Raw genomic sequence first — 13520 nt, forward strand, 5'->3', positions numbered from 1 at the left:
AAACTCCTAGTAGCCTTTTATGCAAAGCTGTTTGATTACAAACGGATAAATTACCCCTTTAAGATGTGCTGATTGACATTTTGTACTCTCTAAGATCTCTTCTTGCTCTTGGCAACGCTGTTTCTATTTTGTTCAGTCAGGTGCTCCATTCAGGAGAAATAAACATTTGAAATTAAGTGTCTGAGGTCACAATTGTGCTCTCCCCAGAGCCCGGTGCCATCTTAAGGTTACCATGATAAAGTCAGAAGATGGATTAGGAAAATTACGATTTAAGAACCATTAGATGACATGAAGATACAAGCAAGATGCGGATCAGCAAGGGAATGTGGCCAGAGTGACACCATGTCATCAAAGATTGTCACTGCAACACTTGAATTGTTCATTAGATTAGATTGGGAAGAAAAAGGAATACAAATCGACGGTGAATATTTGAGTCCCCTACGATTTGCAGATGACCGTTGTTATTTTTGTCACAAGTCCAGAAGGACTCCAGCAACAAATTGGAGCTTGCCAAAGCAAGTAGGAATGTGTCTTTCAACAAACGTGTCAGCCCTGCAAAGATGGAAACAAATGGAATAGAACTGGAAGAAGTTGAAGACTGTCTTTCCTGGCCGGCTAGTAACCATGAATTTGGCATTAAATCATTAGGAGAATGAAGATGGGTATGAGCGCATTTGGAAGAAACAAGAAAATATTTCAAGGGAACCGTCCACTGTGGCTCAAGAATAAACTATTCGATCAGTGTGTTCTGCCTGTGGTCACATATGGATGGGAAACTTGGTCGCTAAATGCAAAAATAATTCAGAAACTTCAGACAGAATGAAGAGATGTATGCTGGGTATTACCCAAAGAGACAGGAAAAAGAATGCATAGGTTTGAAACCAAACAAAAGTCTGTGGCATCACAAAGGTGAAGTAATTAAAATAGCAGTGGGCCTAACCATATCGCAAGAAGAAATGACTACGACCAAGAGATTAAAAGGCCAGGATGACTATCAAAATTAAGCATTAATAAAAAAAAACTTTGTTGCAATGTGCAGAAGAGGCTTGCAGTGGCAGTAACTGGAAGTTAATTGATGTGGCCTTCGTCCAGCAGTGGCTCAATAAGGGCTGAAGATGAGAGATCTTTTATTGACTTGCAGACAGTTATTGAAACTTCAATAGGTATATAAATAACTGGGCAGTGAGCCACAAGGACCACATCGCTAATGTGTTGTGTAAACTGTACATTTTCACTTACTTATTTATTCCCCACCCCCCCCCCCCCCCAGCAAATATCCTTGCGGTGTAGTCTATTTGTTTGTTTTATGTATGTTATTTTTGTGTTTCCCTCAGACTTTCCAAAAAGCAAAAAAAGAAGCAGCAAAAACCAATGCAGGTAGGTTCTGGAATTCAATGGAGTCAAATGTAATGTTTTCAAAGTCTTCTAGGAGTGTTGATGTTATGATGCAGTAATGTACACTGCTACCATGTGCAGAGTTTCACATCTACAGTAGTTCTTCAGTTACACAGGCCTTATGAAAACTGCCCCAATACATCTTGGCTTCTGTAAAAGTAATATATTTTTTTTTTTATAACTTAAATTTTATTGAAAACACAATTTTACATGCATGGACAAACTGTTACACATTGCTGTAAATCTGTGATTTATTGGTAATGAGAAATACAAGAAATAGGGGGACACACAGTGGGGAGGGGTGTGGGGGTTTTCTTGGTTGGATGGTGTCCTCTCTCGTTATCGAATTCCCTACTGGATGTTACTGTGAGGGTTATGTCTCCGCGAGGTTACATTTAGCTCTGGGTTTAATTTATTCCCTACTGGGGGAGAGCAATCAGTAGTTCCCTTATGTCATAATTGAAGAGGGGTTTATACCGTGGATGTCCGACTGGGCTAGCCAGAGTTGCCAAGTTTTTTCTGAAATGTAAAAGTAATTTTAAGATGTTTTAGAGGTTGAAATGAAACATTGCTAACTCTGGCTGCGTCCTCACACTTTCATGCATTGTACCTTGTGATACATTAATTCTGTAATATTGTATTCACAAGTATGCTTATTTTAATGTGTTCAAAGAGCTTAGTTACAGATGTATCCACTAATCAATACACGTTAGTTAATACCCAATGAGCCTTGTGTTTTGGTTGTACACACGAAGAGACTTGTGTAATAAAAGGTCCCTGCACACTAGTGTTGGCCAAATAAAAGGTACAGGCATACCCCGCATTAACGTACGCAATGGGACCGGAGCATGTATGTAAAGCGAAAATGTACTTAAAGTGAAGCACTACCTTTTCCCCACTTATCGATGCTTGTACTGTACTGCAATCGCCATACACGTGCATAACTGATGTTAATAACACGTGTGTAATAGGCTCTGTAGGCTCCCCGCTTGCGCACAGCTTTGGTACAGGTAGGGAGCCGGTATTGCTGTTCAGGACGTGCTGACTGGCGCATGCGTAAACTGCCGTTTGCCTATTGAGCGAGATGTACTTACTCGCGAGTGTACTTAAAGTGAGTGTCCTTAAACCGGGGTATGCCTGCATAACTTATGTCATCATTTTGCACGCCCAGAATCTTTGTATTTGTGGACTGTAGGTTGTAGTCATCAGTGGTGACTTGGCTGGCGGATCAGTGGGTCTGCTTTAGGTTGGGGTGTCCTTAATCTGTCCCAGAACTACGCAATGTCGTATAAAACTAACATTGTGGGATTCTTCTTGTTGTCAGACTTCTGCTGACAACTTTGTGGTTGAACCAAGTGTTGATGGAAACCCGATTGCTCAACCAGCAGTGACCAGGCCAACCCCGAACAGTGCCACAGAACAGCAGGAAAGCCTCCAAGACACAGACTCCACAGTGTCATCTAATGCAAATGAGGCAGACACACAAAGCAATGAAGTAAAGATGTAAGTAACTTCCCTACTGTGGGCCCATAGATCTGCTTTAAATTAGAATACATTGGGAAAGATCCTCTTGACCTTTGCAACCCTGTTTTTTAGATTTTCAATCCAGTGCTCCGCTCATGAGCAATAAGCATTTTAAATATTAAGTGCCTGGGAGGTTAAAATGGAGCTCTCCCCAGAGGTTGTCTAAAGGTTACTATGGTAAGATCAGAACCTAGAGATTAGGGAAATGTATGATTTTTAACACTACAAAAAAAGGGTTTCTTTTTTATAAAGAGCAGGACATGCTCCGAGGACCTGAGTTAAACAAATAAAGGCTTCTAGGGGGGTTGCTACTTTCATTTGAAACAATGCAAATACTTCATTGTGGGTAAACACTGTTTCATATTTCTAGTGCACCAAAACTTAAAGGAAAGAAATCAAAAGAATTGAAGAAAGCTTCTAAGCCAGCAGCAGCCACTGAGCAACAAGCAGAGGTACATGGGGGATATTTGCAATGGGGTAGTTGTGCTTCCTCCTTACTATGGAATATGATTGAATGTATAAACGTATTTTGATCTTGTGTCAATCTGAAGTAACTGATAGAAATAGAAGCAGAGATAAGTGAGGATTCATTTTTATTACATTTTGGGCATCCTTAATTAAAATTTTCCCGTTCAACGTTCATGACGGTGACCTGCATGGGTAGCTGCGCCCATCAGTCGTGAGTAGAACAGAACACAACTTGTGCAGGTGTGCTATAAAAGGCTCCTCTCACCTGTGGTTAGTCTTTTTCTGTCCTCAGTAGAGTAGGTTTGTTGTTTTTTGGACACTCGCCCCAGAACTAGCAGTGTACTTGGTTCTATCAGCCTCTGTCTCCTCCACTGATGCTCCTGTGACAGCTACCGGAGGCCCGAAAAACATCCATTGCGGACTGTAGAGCCGCTTCAGAGCGCAGCGGGAGATGGACCCCACGAGGAGATGCACACACCATCGTGTCGGCCGGGACCGCAAGTACGGCTTTAAGCTTGATGAAGCCTTGCGGGGCACTATAAAGCACACAGCTGACCCAGTAGAATGCTGCTGCTGAGCTCTGAAGGTGATTGAGCAGCTATGGAGAGCAATACAGCAAGGGGTCTCTGCCAACTTTCAGGGCGAATACTAGCTCATAGTTTATTCAAAGAACTTAATCATGTGTTTGTCTTATATTATACAGTACCTCTGTAGGACTTCCTGAGGAGGGAACTTCAAGGTTATCAGTGGAAGCTTTACATCATAAAATATATATCAAGAAACCAGAGCTCTCGCGCGATCGCTCTCGCTCTCTGCATCAGAAGCTATCTGATTTGGTTTATAGCCTGTCACATGGTGAGACCGTCACTGTAAAAATCAAATTCTACTGACTACAGAGATTTAGGTCGCGTATACTATAAGCGCATGCTACAGATTCAATGCATTTGTTTTTACGCGACGTCGCGTTGCCGGCACTATAAGCGCAGCCTTAGAGAGGAAGAAATCCTGTGGACGCCTTAAAGCTGCAGCACTCTAAGCTCCGGATCAAATTAATACTTTTCTTCTGTGGATGAAGGACACAGTGACACGGCGATGGACATTATTGAGTTAATTACAATGAATGTACAGTATTATTTTATGGAAAAGGATTTTTCTGGTGATTATACTTGAAGAAAAAAAATGGATTTATTAACAAATGTGCAACATTTACATATTTGAGAACCACATGTCTGCATTAGCTAACCAAGTTTGTATTTTCAACTTATTATTTCTATATAAACTTGGAGACATGTTTCCAAGAGACATAGCTCTCCTAGCTGTAAAATTACAACCTTCATTCACCAAATGTTCTAATTTGTTGTCCAAATTCAGAAGTGGCGTCGGTTTCTTCACCACATCCCACACAGCACCATATTCCAAACTGTAATCCGTCACGAAACTGACTGGTTCTACCAATTTCGTGTAGAGCTCAGTGTTACCTATAATGTTTGGCCTTATCCAGAAATAGAAATATAGATGAATTTATAGTGTATTCATCTATAAAAGTATTGCTGGCTTATAATAATATAATTATATGGCAAACTATTATTTAGGGAGATGAATGTATAGATATGTGTTCCAATATGAAACACATTCGCACATGCATGCCCTTTGGTTTATGAGAGTTTATGGCACAACAGTGATCCGACTCAATTATATAAACCTTAATATTTATTAGAGCACAACAACAAAATATGAGACTTACACAGTAATTCTACATATACAGGTAAACCCCGTTATAGCGCGGTGCTCGGGGTCCACCCCGAGACCACCGCGTTAGTAACGGGGGCGCGCTAATTTAAACAAAAATGGCCGCCGCGCGCCTGATCGGGAGTGTCCAATGCCCGGGCTGTCCTCTGAAGGGGTGTCCGCCACCTGGGATGTGGGAGATGGGCGCGCGCGGGGGGGAAGGAGGGTTGTGTTGCGCGGCTGTGCACGTGGGTGGGGTGGTGGTGGTTCCCGTGCTTGCCCGCTCGATGCGGGCGGACTGCGAGGGGGAAGCTGACGGGCACAAACGGGCAGGGAGGCTGGAGAGCCGAGTCTTGGTGCTTCCCCCCTTACTCCACTGTGTGTGTGTGTGTGTGTGTGTGTGTGTGTGTGTGTGTGTGTGTGTGTGTGTGTGTGTGTGTGTCTTCCCCCTCCCTACGAACGCGACCAACAGCCGCAGGAAGAGGCTTCAATCCGGGGCAAGTCGGGAGCAAGATGGCCGACACTGCTCCGTGAGGGAGGGTGAGGTGGCGCCTACATTGCCTGCCGACAGCTCGGGAACCCCGAGGAGAGGCATCAGCCGAAAAGATCTGCTCCGGAGATAGCGGGAAACGGGGTGAGTGATGTCATCAGCACTGTGTGTGTGGGCTGCTGACATGTGAGGGAGGGGGGGGGCTGCTGACATGTGAGGGGGGGATGGGATGCTGACATGTGAGGGGGGGGTGGGCTGCTGACGTGAAGGGGGGTGGGCTGCTGACATGTGAGGAGTGGTGGGCTGCTGACATGGGAGGAGGGGGTGGGGGGCTGCTGACATGGGGGGGACTGCTGAAATGGAATGGGCTGGGGGGGCTTCTGAAATGGGCTGTGGGGCCCGACTCTGTTTTCTTTGTGAGGGGGGGGAGAGTGGTGTGAGTTGCAGGGGGTGGGAGTGATGTGTGTGTGCTGTGTGTGCTGTGTGTGCTGTGTGTGCTGTGTGTGCTGTGTGTGCTGTGTGTGCTGTGTGTGCTGTGTGTGCTGTGTGTGCTGTGTGTGCTGTGTGTGCTGTGTGTGCTGTGTGTGCTGTGTGTGCTGTGTGTGCTGTGTGCAAAAAAAATAATTTTTTTTAAAATGTAAATTTTTTTTTTTTTTAAACGGGAGCCACGGGAAAACCGCGTTATAACGGGGTTTACCTGTACTTCCTTATAAGGTTTGGACTTATTACAGGCCTAACAAAACAATACAATACAGTACATACTACCTAACAATACATTGCTATAACACACATTATATATACAGATTTACAAGTTCACAAGAATTATGATCATAATTACCTTCTGAGCTCTGCTTCTCTTTCCCTCCTCCTGTACTTCTCTTGACTCCTTCTCTCCTAACTAACTGACAATCTTTTCTAGTTTGTGTTTTCTAAACCCATTGCTCAACATGTAGGAGGTTTTGATTGGTTGAGGAAGTATGTTCAAATCAACACAATTTAGTTTTGAAGATGGTGGGAAATACCTAGAAATACCAGATTTATCAATAGATTGGACAGGTCAACATACTGAGGGGAAAGAAACTGCTGCTTTTGCTTGGGAATCTAGATGTTAATTCGGGAACTATAGTATTGTTTGAAGTCCCTGATAATCAACAAGAGATGTTTGGACAGGTTGTGAAGTAAAGAAGCCATTTGTTGTCAATATATCTCTCCTGAAATGTTTTTCCAGGTAAAGATAGAGAATCTATTTTAAAAAAACAGTTAGTTTTCATGCATTTAAAACATTCCTTTAAGCAATTCTCTTGGGTAACACTCAGTGTATCCGCAATAAGGTTTTGCCTATTAATCTGATTTACTTGATGGACCGCTTTACCCAACATCCACTCTGGATATCCTTGTTCCCTACATCTAGCCCACAGTTCCTTTAGAACGCATGTTATATGTATAATCGTCTGAACAATTCCTCTTAATTGTCAAAAAGTTACCCTTTGGAATACCATATATTGTAGACCTCGGATGGCAACTGTCGGCTCTCGAACGGTTATTGCCTGCTTTTGATTTTCTGAATACATCTGTGTGGTTGATTTTAAATCATCCCCTATCCTCAAAGTGACATCCAAAAAAATCTATCATTACCGGATCGCTAATGTAAGTGAATTTTAAATTAAATGGATTTTTATAATTGGCCCATGTAAAAAATTCCAAAACTATGTCCCATTCCAAACAAAGATCAGATCATCTACATAACGTCTATTTAAAAGCAAAATGTGACCTACAGTATATGGGTTACTATCTCTAAAGATGTGGACAGCTTTCCACTAACCCATAAATAGGCTGACTAGGAGGGGATGAATTTCACCCTCAGTTGTTCCAGATCTCTGGCGATTAGTAAACACTATGAAACATAAAATAATTCTCAATAGAAAATTCAGTGCCCCAAGCAAAAAGTAAATCTGTACAGTACTGTTGGATATTTGCTATAATTTACCAATAAATGCTTTATAGCTCTCATACCACCCTCATATCTAATAGAAGAATATAAGGAAGATAAATCCATGGTAACCCATCTATAAATAGGCCTCCAATCAATTTCATCTACTACATTCAAAAGATGTTTGGTATTTATAAGAAAAGAAGGTAGTTTGCTTACAAGAGGCTGCAAAAAACATCCATATATTTCGATAGACCTTCAGTAAGGGAGACTATAGGTCTCCCCGAGGGGCACTTGGATGTTCAATTTATGAGATCCATTCTGAAGACACCCCGGAAACACTTTGACTATTTAAGCACGGATCTGTTCCCCAAGCAAAAACATCCAAAGGAAGTACAGCTACACAGACTAGACCTAAAAAGATGTGTGGAGCACAATCTAAAACAGGTGCAGGACTTTAGGAAGTCAGACTATTTGTACTTTCACAGGGTACCAGAAAGGGGCAGGCAGCATCGACACTACCACTTGTATCTGAGACACATGCAGGGAGTCAAGTTCATGAAGGGTTCTAAGCTCACTCAAGTAGAGCGATGGCTACATCATGGGCTCTCAGAGCACTGGCTTCTTCTGAATTGTGCACTGGCTTCTCCTTCTGAATTGTGTAAAGCCGCAGTGTGGTCATCTCTCCACACATTTATAAAGCATAAACTTGACATCCAGTCCTCGGCTGACACCAGCTTTAGACGCCACGTGTTACAAGCTATGATGCAATAAAATTGGTACAAAAAGGATTCTGGGCATCTGGGGTTTTTTGTCCTCTCGAGTATCCTTTTCATTTTTCCACCATCAGCATGACTGCTTGGGTATGTCCCATACATATCACACCGTCAAGAACGTTGAATGGGAAAATAGAAAATGTATTCCTTACTGTTCTTTTCAAGGAATAAGTTCATGGCAGGGAGTTTTTTCCCGCCGTCCCTATTAGATGGCAAGAGAGGTTTAGCTTGGGGAAATCCTAAAGACGCACTGCAGGTGAGAGGAGCCTTTTATTGCACACCAACAGAAGTTTGTTTTTCTGTCCTACTCAAGACTGATGGGTGGAGCTACCCATACATATCACTGCCATAACCTTATTCTAGGAAAAGAACATTACGGAATTCATTTGTGGGGGGTTTTCTGTACGGTTTAGTGGTTTCTTTGAGTTGGCCGTCTGATTTTCTTCAAAACTTAGATGAAGTTTTTTTTTGCCTACCGTATATTGTATTAAGCTCCTATACATTCCCTGCCAATCCTGCCCACACACACGCGCCCCTCTCAGTAATATCCTTTATTTCTTTTATTCCAGAGTGACGTCCCACTGCGTTGCGTCACGTGTTCTTGTGACTTTCCAACTCGGAATAAACTGTTTAGTCACCTGAAGAATACAGGACATGCGTTGGCAATCAACACCACATCAAATAGCAAAACCAAAAAAGAAAAACGTAGAAACAAATAATATTCCTGTTGTGAAGAACTGAGCTAGTAAAAAACCTGCAAACTATAACCACCGGTCCTAACATGTTGAGCATAACAAAGCTGCCAACAGTGTGGAGCACTGTGCTACTATTTAAGATGGAAATTAACCTTGATAAGGCAATGCAAAGTATAACGACAAACTTTCAGCTGTCTAATTATTGTTCCAGTATAAAATCTACATCGGAGACCTGGCAAGATATATAAAGGGCTGTTTTCTGTTGCAGTTTCTGGGGAAGGCGGTGAAGGGATTCTGTTCATTTTCATGCAAGGAAACGTCTTTAAAGTAGCATTTCTACGTAAATCCATTTGTTGTTGAGTCTTGCCTTAGACCTGAATTGTAGATCTACCACCTACCTACTTTGTATTTTTTTTCAATTAAATGACACACTATACATTGCTCCCTGATCCGTAAAAAATAAGGTTGTTCACTTTCTCTGTAGCATGTGCTAATAATGTCATTGTTTAAAGTAGAATATGTACAGCAATATGCAGAGCAACAGTGCATTTTTACAAGAAGAGATTGCTGAACTGTAGTGGCGCCCGTCACACGTTCTCTGGCTAATCGAGGGTTACATAAGCTTGTGCCTTGAATTACCCTTTATCCGTTGCCCATACTTCTCCCAGTGTGACCTACAGGAGTTGGTATCTCTGAGCTTTTCTTTAGGAAACAAGGGAGGGCCGCAGAGTGACTCTTCAGTGTAACGCACGTTCGAAGCCAATTAAAAATCACATCTACATACATGTCCCCCAAATCTGTTCTGTAAACATTGGGAGAGGAACTATTATTTATTTAAAAAATTTTAATGTATTTTTTTTACAGAGGAATCTCTGTAACCTTATTTTTATTGTCTTGGTTCTCGTATGAACGTTAACTTATTTTTTTTTATTTTTAAACGGCTTTATTATAGTGTTTAGAGCCGCACTTCCACCTACTAGGCATTTTTTTGTTTCTTAAGCTTCCTGAATCTGAGGGGGGAGAGGGGGTCGGTTACCCAGAGCTTGACCAGTGCTCCCCTGACGTCGGGGAACCCAAATTTTTTTTTTTAAATTTGTGTGTTGCTTTTGACACACAAAAAAAAAGACACGAGGCTTAACCCTGTGGCCATTTTTTAGCTTATCCTGACCGGTTCCACTGCTTCTGAACCGTGGCAATCCCCAGATGTCTGGGACCCAGGGATTGGCTATGGAGGGTCCTCTGGTTCAGGTAATATTTTTTTTATTATATATATAGATATAGATATATCTATATATGTCCGTTTTAACCTTGACACAGTAGGTCTTGCATTGAGTGTTAAGCTTGCACATTAATCCCTTTACAATGTGTAACTCTATCCTGGAATTGCTACTTTAAAGAGCGAGGCGTTAAGGTTTCCCTGCTGCAATAACAAGGGCTACTGGTGTGTATATCAAAGAAAAAAATCTCCAATTCTAAGCGACACTTGTTAACTTTTGATCACTGGTGCTGTGTTTTACACCATGGAAACCTATGGGCAATGGCACGAACGCGGTCTAATCCCATGACTTCAACGACATAGAAAACTGGTGCAATATTTCTGACATGTATAGTAGGAAATAAATTATTTTAATACCAAGCATTGTTATTGCTTTATACATGTGTATATAATTCAGGAAATGCAGACCCGCAACTTATTCAATAAAACAAATGAAGTAACAATTTATTAGAAACAGGTTTAATTTTTTTAATTAAAGCCACAATCTTGTATTTACATCTGCATATGGTAAACAATTGCCAAACATGAGCTGGTGAAATGTTTTGAAGCCTTAAGGCACATGCAGGTGAAATTAATTGTTCTGCCTGTTTGTCAAGTGATGTGGAGCTGTAAGGTGTCCTGCGGCTTAGCGTAGCTTCGTTAGAACGGTCATATGGTGCTGCAACATATCATTTTACATCCAGCAGTGAATGATGTATTCACAAATGAAGCATGTTTGGCTATTCCCCCAGAAAACAACATCCTGTTATACCACAGGTTATCAGACTTCCCATAGGATTTAATGGCAGTGTTAACGCAGAATATCCCATCTACCAGCAGAAGAGAACAAAGTCTAATACATCTGTATATACATATGCATTTGTCCCTGACTATGTACAATAATGTATGTGTACGAACACACTTACATTGTTGGGAAAAAATGCATACATGTATGTGTACGTACACATAGGTACTGTATTAGTGGTTGGGGCCATATTAAAATATGTAGCACCAAAACTGCTTGGCAGAGGTGGGATATATCAGTGGTAGGCAACATGATATACTTCTCCCCTCCGGTCAGCTGTCCTGTCCCCCATTCAAACTAAATACATTGAGCAGCATAATCAGATGCTGTGAGCTACCAAAACGAGTGTTGCTATGTGTGAAATGCTTACTATGTACATCAGTGTTACTGACCGTTAAATCATGATTGTCTTGATCTCTAGCATCTGAGGTTAACGTAGTAATCTTTTGACTGCTTCCGGGAGAGATTTTTTTTTAACCTCCTGGGTACTTAATATTTCAAACTCTTCTATTTCCTAAACAAAACATTCAGTTTTATAATTAAAAAATAATATTATAAGGTTAAAGCACAGGGTCTCCGGAGCTGACCCGCCCGTTAATTTCAGCTCCAGAGACCGCTTGCTTGCGGAGATTCTTGCATATGATTTAGGTGCCGGTAGCCGCTCTCTGTTACCAGGGTTCACAATATGTCCCCTGTTCAGAGATCTCAGGCTCTGCGGGCCAATAGGAAGCCGTGGTGTCATTGGTGCGGCTTCCTATTGGCCCATGTGACATGTGAGCTTCAAACTTGAAAGCTATGCTAGCTGAGCCAGGGCAGCTACTGGGACCTACTTTGGAGGCAAGTAGGCAAGTATCTGACGGGAGGGGAGGGGGGGGGGGTGTTGGACTTTGGAGCTGAAATGAATGGGGTTCAGCTCCAGAGACCCCTTGCTTTAATTATATATTTTAAAAAAACACGCACATTTGTCGGCTTTGATTGCTCCCTTAAACAGTGTATTAATAGCATCACAAACGTATTCACTACTGAAGGAAATATTAAATAGACCTTCACATTTCTTAAAACGTATTTTTTTTATATATATATATATATACTCCCCTTTTCATAAACTTGAATGAAGTTTCATAAGTGGATTTAATAATGATTCCATTGATATAGATGTTGTTCCATTTTGACATCCGTGTGCTGTTGAGCGTTGTGAACACTGCTGCCTGTCTTTGATCTATACCTCTTTACAATAAGTGCGTTTATTGCCTGCTGCTTCCTAGCCGGTTCTCACCCACAGGGAGCGATTTATCAGGCAAATGATGAATGTTTCCTTTAATAAGTCCAGTAATTTTTCTGCAGCACTATTTCTCTAGTTTTGACATTATTAAAAACCCCAATTGGAACACACAACCACACCGAATGATCTTATCAAATCCATTTGAAATATTTGAGATTTATTTTCTTCCTCTGACCAACATAAGTAATACTGTTTTTAGCACCAGATTAGCAGATGTTAGCCAAATATAGAGGCTGTAATACTTTAACATTTGGCTAAGAAAATCACCAATATATGTGGTTACGCAGATTTTTTATTTTTTATTTAAATATGTCTAAGATGTTGTAATTTCTTGCATTCTGAACTCAAAATTGTTGTTCTGCATTACGCGCAGGCTCTCTATTGGATGAAGTATGTATACTGCCTTCACAAGTCCTTATTTAAAGTACCATTAATGCCAATACCGATGGCTGGAGAATTTCTTGGCTGTGTGTATTGATCTATTTGTACAAGATTTTCTGTGTCGGTACTGGGGGTTGGATTTTGCAGTTTAGAAATGACCAAGAACTATGTATTCCCCTTATTTTAACATGTCTGTGTACTGCCAACGCCAGTGTCTTATTCTTCCGATCTGACATTCCCGTTTTAAATGCAGTAGCCTAAACTCTTGCACAATTCAGTTTTTTCTTTCTGCTAACAAGATAAAAGCCTGCTGTCAAACTGCTGTACTTTCTATCTGGCTGATCTCTCCACGTGCCTGGTTAATGCTGCCCGGAAAATTGCCACAGCAAAGTCCGCATCCTCCCTCGTGATGCACATGGGAGGTTTCACACGAAACGTCTGCCAGGGGGAGAAAAAAAAAACAACAACGGTTGGAATACAGAGTGTGAGTTTGTTTGGGTGATAAAGTGCAAACGGCAAACATTTCTGAGGCAGGAACAAAAAGTACATTGTAACAAAGCTTTTCGGGGGAAGATATTCTGGAATGTAATCTCTTAAAAACAAATGCCAATGCAAATTCTCTAATACATGTGTATGCCCTGGAAACGGTGCAAGATTTTTCACTGAAGTGGATAGAAGTCCTTGGACAACTGACATGGCTTTGTTGCCTACGTTTAAAAAAAAAAAAATATATATATATCTATCCTACAGATTGATTCTCATTTTCTTACTAGTGACCAGCAGTACAAAAA

The 13520-nt window shown here is 41.3% G+C and overlaps 2 protein-coding genes across 11 annotated transcripts in view; one reads left to right on the forward strand and one right to left on the reverse strand.

Moving 5' to 3' along the window:
• DNAJC21 (DnaJ heat shock protein family (Hsp40) member C21) overlaps positions 1–11350 on the forward strand; it is a 26844-nt gene extending 15494 nt beyond the window's left edge. The window contains exons 11-14 of one of the 2 annotated variants that reach the window (XM_075587914.1): positions 1335–1377; positions 2720–2898; positions 3290–3371; positions 8881–11350. In XM_075587914.1, the coding sequence (XP_075444029.1) occupies positions 1335–1377; positions 2720–2898; positions 3290–3371; positions 8881–9030 (454 nt within the window). In that variant the 3' untranslated portion in view covers positions 9031–11350. The remainder of the gene's footprint in view (positions 1–1334; positions 1378–2719; positions 2899–3289; positions 3372–8880) is intronic. The other variant, XM_075587923.1, reaches the window with a different exon arrangement.
• AGXT2 (alanine--glyoxylate aminotransferase 2) overlaps positions 10720–13520 on the reverse strand; it is a 66061-nt gene continuing 63260 nt past the window's right edge. For all 9 annotated transcript variants that reach the window (XM_075588007.1, XM_075588000.1, XM_075587952.1 and 6 more), the window contains one exon: positions 10720–13167. In XM_075588007.1, the coding sequence (XP_075444122.1) occupies positions 13060–13167 (108 nt within the window). In that variant the 3' untranslated portion in view covers positions 10720–13059. The remainder of the gene's footprint in view (positions 13168–13520) is intronic.

This window comes from Ascaphus truei, chromosome 1, assembly GCF_040206685.1.
Source record: "Ascaphus truei isolate aAscTru1 chromosome 1, aAscTru1.hap1, whole genome shotgun sequence".
Lineage (NCBI taxonomy): Eukaryota > Metazoa > Chordata > Amphibia > Anura > Ascaphidae > Ascaphus > Ascaphus truei.